This window comes from Mus pahari, chromosome 19, assembly GCF_900095145.1.
Source record: "Mus pahari chromosome 19, PAHARI_EIJ_v1.1, whole genome shotgun sequence".
Taxonomy (NCBI): Eukaryota; Metazoa; Chordata; class Mammalia; order Rodentia; family Muridae; genus Mus; species Mus pahari.
This window is the reverse complement of record NC_034608.1, coordinates 14417595-14427069: the sequence shown is the minus strand read 5'-3', so window position 1 is coordinate 14427069 and position 9475 is coordinate 14417595. Positions and strand designations below refer to the sequence as shown.

At 50.5% G+C, this 9475-nt stretch overlaps 1 protein-coding gene across 2 annotated transcripts in view; it reads left to right on the top strand.

Annotated features, from left to right (window-relative positions):
* Window positions 1-1605: 1605 nt before the first annotated feature.
* Ccdc61 (coiled-coil domain containing 61) overlaps window positions 1606-9475 on the top strand; it is a 19599-nt gene continuing 11729 nt past the window's right edge. The window contains exons 1-3 of one of the 2 annotated variants that reach the window (XM_021219399.2): window positions 1606-1878; window positions 7575-7732; window positions 7985-8067. In XM_021219399.2, the coding sequence (XP_021075058.1) occupies window positions 7585-7732; window positions 7985-8067 (231 nt within the window). In that variant the 5' untranslated portion in view covers window positions 1606-1878; window positions 7575-7584. Of the gene's footprint in view, window positions 1879-7574; window positions 7733-7984; window positions 8068-9475 lie in introns of those variants that run through there. The other variant, XM_029531660.1, reaches the window with a different exon arrangement.

The window sequence follows — 9475 nt, the reverse complement described above, 5'->3', positions numbered from 1 at the left end:
GTTGGAGAGTGTCCTTTACAAGTGACTGTGGTCTAAACCTTTCCAGGCAACTTGGCTGGTTTCTGCGTCTTCCGGGCATCTGGTCTCTGGTCAGAATCTTCTTTACAGCTTTCTCTACCACTGAGCCACGCCCCAGCCCCTCACTGGGGAATTCTAGGTAGGGGCTCTACCACTGAGCCTTTGTCTGCCCTTGCACAGATCAGATGTGAATATTGCAAGTCTTCCACATCTTACTTTTTTATTTTTATTTTTATTTATTTATTTATTTTAGTTTTTCGAGACAGGGTTTCTCTGTGTAGCCCTGGCGGTCCTGGAACTCACTCTGTCGACCAGGCTGGCCTCGAACTCAGAAATCCGCCTGCCTCTGCCTCCCAAGTGCTGGGATTAAAGGCGTGCGCCCCCCCCTCCACCCCCACGCCACACCTGAATTTTTGAGAACAGGATCTCTCATTGAACCAGGAGCTCACTGAGTGACTAGGCAGGCTGGCCAGTGAAAGCTTGGTATCCTGTTTTTGTTTTGTTAGGAATAGGGTGACTGATGCCTGTGGTTGTGGCACACGCACCCTAACACACACACAAATGAGAAAAGTGCCATCTAATAAATAAGTAAACTACTCTAGCCAGATGCCACGGTGTACGTGCCTTTAATCCCAGAACTCAGGAGGTAGAGGCAGAGAGAGGCATGGGGATCTCGGTGAGTCCGAGGACAACCTAACCTATATAGTGAAATTCAGGCTAGCCAAAGCTATAGCGTGAGATATCTGGGAAGAAAAGAAAGAAAAAGAGCACTGGCTGCTCTTCTAGAGGACCTGGGGCTCAGTTTCCAGCATCCATAAGGTGCTTCACAACCAGCTGTAACTACAGTCCGAGTCTTCTGACCTCTGCAGGCGCCAGGCACACGGGTCGTGCACAGACGTACATGCAGGCATAAAACTCAAAAAATAACTCTTACTTGGCTGCGTCGAGCTTTAATGAAGCCAATGCCATGCCAGACATGGTGGTACAACTCCAGTAATCCCAGTACTGGGGAGGTGGAGGCAGGAAGATCGGGGAGTTCAAGGATGCATAGGGTGTTGGAGACCAGCTTGGGCCACTTGAGGTTTTGTCCTGCACGCACTGACAAAGCCAAGTCTAGCAAACCGATCAGGATACACTTAGACGTACAGTGACGTCTGAGAAACCTCGACTGTCCTTACAGTTCCTCTAAGCCTCGGGACTTGGAGGCCGGGACCTTCCTCTGAGCAAGTTCCACACTCTAGTCCGCCCCTGACTTCTCTGTGGGCGAGGCCTGCCTTGCTGGGGGTGGTAGGCGGAGTTAAAATGCCTACCTATTTCCGGGATCCTCCTTCTACTCCAAGGGAACCACCTTTTTCTTATGATTGGCAGCATGTCTACCCAATCATCACTGGGAAAAGAACTTATACCTTGGAGGTCTCCCCCCCCACACGTGTTAGCAACGCCTCTTCCGAATAGACCAATTGTAAACTTCGGAAGGCGGGTTCTCCCATAGGGGCGGGACAGAGTGACGGGCGTCGCTTTGGACTTATGGAAACATGGCTGCCTGTAAAGGCAGACCAATCAGAAGTGAGAAGGCCGGATCTGGGCGGAGCTGAAACTTCGGCGGTTGAACCGCTGGTGAAGAACGGATCCGTGGAGGTGAAGAGCGAGTACGCGGGTGCGGGCGCGGGCTGCAGGCGCGGGCTGCAGGCGCGGGCAGTGGGGGAGACCCCAGAGCACAGATCCTTTCACGCAGGTGGACGCCAGAACCTATGCAAACTGGAGATTTCACGGGGTCTTTAATGCACCATGTTGTCGCTCGCGAGATACGCGGCTAGAACTTAGAGGTCCCTTACGGAATACTGCACTAGCGCTTGTGAGGTAGAGCTTTATTTTATATATATTACACCCCACGAGGTGCGGGGGGTGGGGGTCCTCGAGATGCCGTAGGTTCTGAACTTGAGCTGGTTTGGAGGATGTGGGCAGTTGAAGACAGGGCAGGGTTGAGGTTCCAGGGTTGAGTGGTGTGTTTCTACCCTACGGACCAGAGGCGATTTCTGTGTGCAGGCTCTGAGCAAGTTATTTGTTGTGAAATTACTTTTAACTCTCCTCGCTTTTTTTTTTTTTTTTTTTTTTTTTTTGCAGTGCTAGATGACAAACTTTGCATGTTCGTCACTACTGCTGCTGAGGTCGAGAATCAGTTTTATGCTTTGTTTGTGTGAGACAGTGTCTCACCTTTTTTCCTTGAACGCATAGAAATTACTGTATTGGTTCACACAAGTGTGTGATGTGGGGGGTGGAGATTCATATCACAGGATGGGTGTGTGGTGACAGCTTTGGAATTTTGGTTCCTTTAAAAACCATAGAACTATTAGAAGAATATGTTTTCGTTTTAATCCCAGGTGTACCTGTTTTGGACCGTTCTCAGCTTACTATGATTTGCCACTTGCTTTAGCAGAAGTGTGGTTTTGCCAGCGGCAGATAATTTTTGTCTTCTGGTTGTGTGACGTTTGAAATTCTGGGAACATTTTAGAGAGCATTTAAATGCTAGGGTCCCCGAGAAGCATATGTGCCTGTGTGTGTGTATGTGTGTGTATGTGTGTGTGTGTGTGTGTGTGTGTGTGTATGTGTATGTGTATGTGTGCGGGGTTGTTGGTCATTTAGAAAGGTTGGTTGTGGTTTGTTAGTAGCCACGGTCGAAGAAGAAACAAAAGGAAAGAAGTTAGATTCAGGGATTTTCCTCATTCCTCTCCCCTCTATCCTTGTTTCTCTCCTGTCTAGTGTTAGGAGTGAGACTGGGAGATAAAGCCTGGGGAAAAGAAGAACCCACAAAGTCGCAAGGACCAGCTACATGGCTGTGGAGGTCGGATGACAACACTGGAGTCGGCTCTCTCCTACCATGTTTATATGCGTTCTAGGGGTCAGGCTCAGCTCTTTAGGTTTACACAGCAGGAAGCTTTACCCATTGAGTCATCTGGACAGCCCCCTGAATGAACCCTGACATGTCATAACAAATCCTACAGTGGCGCACACTTGTAATCCCAGGACTAGGGAGCTGAGGCGGAAGGACTGGCAGTTTGAGATCAATCTGGGCTACAGAATGAGTTTGAGGCTCGCCTTACCTACATAGGGAGACCTCGTCTCAAAACCAAGAGACGAGAGTGTGAGCTTTGGTATCTGTTTGTCCAAGGCTGAGCCCTGGCACTGACTCTGGGACTCACTACTAAAATCACTGTGGCTTTGGGCGAGTTCTTTAACCCTTTCATCCCAAGTTTCATGTTCTGGGCAATCCCTTTTTCTATACTACTCCCTCACCCTGCTTACCCAGCTGTCTATTTCCAGGATCCATCTCTGCCCCGAACTCACGCTTTACCCAAAGGCCAGCTCTTCTTTGCTTGGAAGTCCAGCAGACATGCAGTTGTCCCCAACTGATCCTTTGGTGTCCCTATTCAGCCTGGCAGACCCTTCCTCTCAGGTACTTAGGAGTTGGTTCTTCATCACTACTTCCTTTCCCTCCTATTTTAAAAATAATGTATGTACACACACACACACACACACACACACACACACACACACACGCGCGCGGTGAGACTATCTTGTACAGTTGGGAGAGTTTTGCTTAGCTTGTTTGAAGCTCCGGCTTTGATCCCTAGCTCAGTGAAGGCCAGGTGTGGTGATGAGCACCTGTAATCCCAGAATTTGGGAGGTGGAGATGGAAGGATTAGGAATTCAAGCTGAGCCTGGGTTCCATGAGATCCCTTTGCAAGCAAGCAAAAAAGTCAAATCCTGTGTTCCTCTGTTAACCCCTCCCGAATCCTACCCACTCTTCCCTAGGCCTCGCCTGCTCACAGGATCTCCAGATAGTTAGAGCTCTGTCGTCGTCCTCCTCCACAATCACACACCTTTCGGGACCGTGAAGGTCTTGGTGTCTTCAGACATAGCAAACACATGCTTTATACTGCTGTTTCCCCTTCCCCCAGATGTCTGAGTGATCTCTCCACTCTCGCCAAGGTCTCAGTCCAGATGGGGGGCTTCATGAGGCCTTGCTGGCTGCTTGTCTAGTCACCTGGCTTTGTCTCTTTCAGAGCCACCAGATCCTTTGTTTACTCCTTGGACTTCTCAGATTTGTCCACTAGTGTTGGGCTCCTGAAGAGCACATAGGTGTAGAAAGTTACTATGCTAGAGTTAACTGTCCTTCCTCTGGCCTCCCCATGGTGGAAGGTGGACTAGCGAGCTGGGAGGGGCTCCTTCCTGGAAATGGAGTCCACTACAGTAATAAACTAGACACATTGTAGTGCCATCTGGGGCCTCGAAGCTGAGACTGGAGAGTGTCAGGAATGACCTTGCAGGTCTTCCTAGTGCCAAGACATGATCTTGGCATTCCTCTGTAGGTTTGCAAACAGATCTATGCCAGGCCAAGGTACCGAAGAGATAGGAAGAATGACAATTAGGAAAGGTTGTCTTTATTTATTTATATCTCAAGGGACTAGAGTCTTGTACAGGACGGTGACGTGCTGTATGGCTGAGCCATGGCCCCAGTCTCTTACTTGTGGATTCTAGGCATGCTGAGCCATGCTTGCAGGCTTTGGGGATGAAGTTTACGTGGCTGGCCTCTGGGCTGTCAGCTAAGAGTGGGTGGTAAGGGGAAGTGCCAGGCACCTTACACATTGACTAACTCAATCCTTATGACAGTTTACAAGGTCAGTGCTCTTGTCCCAAATGTGTGTGTGTGTGTGTGTGTGTGTGTGTGTGTGTGTGTGTACCACCCCTCCCCCAGTAACCGGTATTTAACCTCACACATGCTAGGGAAGCCCCCTACTACTAAGCTACATCTGTAACCCTCTCTTTTTGAGACTGAGTCTCACTAAGTTACCCAGAGTGGCCTTGACCTCACTGTTGCCCACGTTGGTCTTAGACTTTTGATTCTACAATCCAGCCTGTTGCTAACAGGCCTTTGGCCCCAGGCCTGGCTTTATCTTCCCTTCACTTACTACAAAACGGCAAGCACCTTACCTGTGGCAGACTGGGGGTGAGTGAGGATCTTTGATAAACCTGTGAGTTTCCAGCCTGCAGCACTGGGCGTAAGGCATAAGCCATGCTCAGGTCAAAGCCTGTGAGTCAGTGCCACCAGAGTAGTAGAATTAGGATGAGGCATTGAGCTGGGAAGTGTGTTTTGGGAACCCTCTGCTGGGGAGCTGCAGGGTACACTGTAATGGCCTAGATTGTGGGGTGTCCTACACTGGACTTTAGCAGAAGGCAGAGAAGCCATGTTCAGTGGCTTGAAGGGCTTTTGTTGTTATGACTCCTGGGGGTCAGTGGAAGGCTTCAGGATGTGTTGGGGAAGAACAGGGTGAAGATGGAGAGGACTCAGGCCAGTTCATATTCATCCAGAGTTGGGGAGGCCAATTCAGAGTGGGGTAGAAGTCAGGCACAGTGTGTGACATTCTTGTGAGGACCCAGTAAAGCTAGAGATTGGGTAGGGGTATGTAGTGATTGGTGGGCAAACAGCCTAGGGTGGGCTGGGGACAATAATTTGCCCATGGTGATGGTGGGATGTGGCGTGGAGGGTTCTCTTTCCTACTGAAATTTGAGAGGAGGAGCCAGGGGCAGTGACCTGTAGCCCTGGGCTAGATATTGAGATTCCCTTAATGAAAGATGGTATGGAGAGGGCTGGAGGCTGGGGGTTTGTTAGCTTGTGTGAGAGCAACCTAAAGAGGCTGTGGCAGAAGTGGGTCAAGGGGTGTCCAGGTGTGTGTACTGTTGGAATGTGACAGCAAGGGCTGGCAAGAGTGGAGCCCCGCCTCCCTGGGATAATGATCAGAAGGGATTAGAAGAGGACCCAGGAGAGATTTGGGGCAGGTTGGAAGTCAGCCACCAGGATGAACTTCTGGGTCCTTTAGCAAGGATGGTGTGAGTAGGGAGAGGGAGAGGGTCTCAAGGGAGTGAGAGGGACTGGGCCTGAATAGTCTCCAAGGTGGGGCCGGCTGCCCAGGGGAAGGGAGGTGGGAAATGTGCGCGCCTATGGGTTGGAGAAGAGTGTTAGGTACAGTTTGGGCAGAATTCAGTTAAAATATGGGGAGATGGAACACAGGCAGAAAGTGGTGTGTGTGTGGGATAGAACTTTAATTGACTGGGCAGAATGGAAGCAGAATAAAAGGGGGCATGACAATTCAGACAGAAAATTCAGGGCGTGGGGTTCTAGGAGAATGTGGAGCTGAAGGGTGATGGAGAGAAGCAATGTGCTGGTTCCCCCATGCCTCAAGCTGGGAGAATAGAATGAAGTTGGGGTCAATGCAGAGGGAGTGCTGGTGTCCACCATGCACGGCAGCACAGGGGGTAGGAAGTGGAGGTCTGCACAGGAGAGAGGTCCTGAGACCGAGAGAAGAGTGGGTGTTGGGAGCTGGGGCTCAGGAGGGAGCTGGGCCAGAGTGTAGGCCCGGTTTGTGAAGTTCTTGCCTGGCAGCAGCTAAGGGACAGTTTCCAAGCCTCCAAGAGGTGATGGAATGGGGTGTAGGTGTGCACTGGGGAGACTGGATTTTGGTCCTGTTATTCAGAGGGTGAATGTCTGGGACCTAGGTGGTGGGAGTGGTCACGGGATGCTGGGTGGGGCTGTGTAATGTAGGGTGGAGGACAAGATCAGCTTGACAGTGGGGACAAGGGAGGCGGTACCTTGAGCACAGCTCCCCAGGAGTTCAACTTAAAATTCTCTAGTAAATCGCTGTGGTGGCAGATGCCTCGGCTGACCGCTCTGCGGGGCTGAGGTCTCTGGGCAGGGGCAGAGGTTAATACTCCAAGCTTGAGAACGCCTAGAAAGTGGATGCATGATTGCTAGGAGCTTCCAGATTTTGTGAAGTCCTCCACTAAAAATCGTTCCAGAAATCAGAGTCCCAAGCTGACATGGCTGCGTGTGCTTTCTCCAAACCTGTTCCAAAACCAAACCAAACCAAACCAAACCAAACCAAACCAAACCAAACCAAACCAAAACAGTGAAGTCAAAGCTGCCGCCACCACCACCACCACCACTAAAAACTCAAAGTTGGAGCCTTGTGGTGATGCTGTGTTTTGTTTTGGGAATAGGGTTTCTGTTTTGGGATCTTGTTATGCAACCCAGGCTGGCCTCAAACTTTTGGCAACATTTTCTGCCTCTGTCTGACTGCTGGGATAGTTAGCTGGTGTGCACCATCATGCAGAGCAGAGAGTCCGTTCCTGGATCTACTGTTGATCTCAGGAGAACGCGCTCACTGTTCTGAGCCTCATTCCTTGTCTGAAAGATGAGTTTAAAATGATGCCTTTCTACCAGAGCTGTCAGTGAGGGCTAAACACAGTAGCAGCATGCACAGCACAAAGATGGGTTGGGTGTGGCCATCCCAGTACTTGAGAGGTTGAAGTCTAAGTTCTGAGCCAGAGTGGAACTTATTCTCGAAAGACCAAGATTGGAGCGCGCCGGCTGCTCTTCTGGAGGACCTGGTTCAATTCCCAGCAACCACACGGCAGCCCACAGCTCTGTAACTCCAGCTCCAGAGGCCTCTGTAGACACCAGGTGTGCCTCTCGGTCTCTGTCTTGTCCCCATTTTCAGGACCCTGGCCATGGACCAGCCGGCTGGCCTGCAGGTGGACTACATCTTCCGGGGTGTGGAGCATGCTGTGCGGGTTGTGGTTTCTGGGCAGGTGCTGGAGCTGGAGGTGGAGGACCGGATGACAGCTGACCAGTGGCGTGGAGAGTTTGATGCCAACTGTGAGTGTGCTTGCAGGGGGTGGGCTCCCCCTCCCTCCCCCCCAGGTCAGCTTCCTCCCAAAGCTCAGTCTGGGCCAAGTTGTGTGTGTTCTTGCCTCTTCTGAAGCTCTTCAAGGTGGGGCAGGAGTGTGGGCCCCAGTGCCCTGGCCAGAGGCAGCAGGCTGTGGGCAGAACTGGAGAACTTACTTGAGCATATTGCCTTTGTGCTGGGCAAGTGGTCAGACCTCAGGAGGGACTTTTCCTTCCACTCAGTCATTGAAGACTTGACTCATAAGACGGGGAACTTTAAACAGTTCAGCATTTTCTGCAACATGCTGGAGTCGGCCCTCACCCAGGTAAGGACCAGTCTCAGGGACAGGGAGGCTTCTGTTACCCAGAGTTTGGGGTGTGGGACTGTGGATGGTTACCTGATGTCTGCGGGGTGCTTGGTCTTCAGACCTTCTTATGCACATGCCAGGGGGGCTGGTTCTGGTGACAGTTACTCTCACAAAAAAGGAAAAAGGAAAAGGATGTGTTGTTGGGGGTGTGGCTGAAGCCTCTGGTTGGATCACCAGCACCTCATGGCGTTCTCCGCCATGGTGGTGTATGCCTGTAATCCCAGAATTTAAGTGGTGACCGCTAGAGGATGAGAGGTTCAAGGTTTCCCTTGCTTACTCGTGAGATCGTGGCCAGCCTGGGATGCAAGAGACCCTGTCTCAAAATGATAAAACAAGCAGTGTTGAGGGGAGCTGGGGCGATGGCAGTTAAGAGCACTTGCTGCTCTTCGGAGGACTCAGTTCCCAGCATGCACCTCAGGCAGCTCCAAGTGCCTGTAAGTTCCTCTGCAGTGGCTCTGACGACCCCGTCTGACCTGAGGGCACTTGCACTCACACATACATACCCCCTCCCAAAATTAAAAGTAAAATAAATTCTAGAACCGGAAGAGAGAAGAAAAATAGATTCAGGTCCCAGGGAAATGTGAAGGAGAGAGGAAGAACCACTCCGTAAAGGCTGGCGAGCTGGCCCAGCAGGTAAAAAGGTGCTAGTTTAGCCAGCCTGGCCACCTTCGTCCCTCCCAAGGTGTCACCTGGTGGGGGACAGACAGAACTCTGAAAGTTGTTCTCTGACTTCCACATGTGGCAGAAGAATGCAAACACACACTTGCATGCATGCGTGCACGACACACACACTAATGCTATTAAATATAATATGCAGTAAAGTTTATATTGGAAGTACTGTTGGTTTTTGCAGGTATACATTTTCATGGCATTCTTATATATATAATTTCTTAAGAATTCTGAACTTTTTTTTGAGACATTGTCTCATGTCATGTCCAGGCAGCCCTAGAACCCTTTGAACTTACTGTGTAGCCAGGGATGATCCTCAATTCCTCATCATTTTGCGTCTGTCTTCCAGTACCTGGACTACAGGTCAAGGCAGCATTGTGGCCTTGCACATGTGGTGCTGGGCCAGAACCCAAGGTTTTGTGCATGCTGGGCTAGCAGGCTACCAACTGAGCCCAGCCACAATATTTTGGAGAAATGACTCAATGTCAGTAATAAGAGAACTTCCTGCTCTTGCAAATGGCACAGGTTGGTCCCCAGCACCCACACAGGGTAGCTTACAATAGTCTAAATAACAGAATGTGAACTGCCTGATGTGGGTGCTAGGAATCGAACTCAGGTCCTCTAGAAGCACAGCAGAACTCTTTTTTTTTTTTTTTTTTTTTTTGAGACAGGGTTTCTCTGTGTAGCCCTGGCTGTC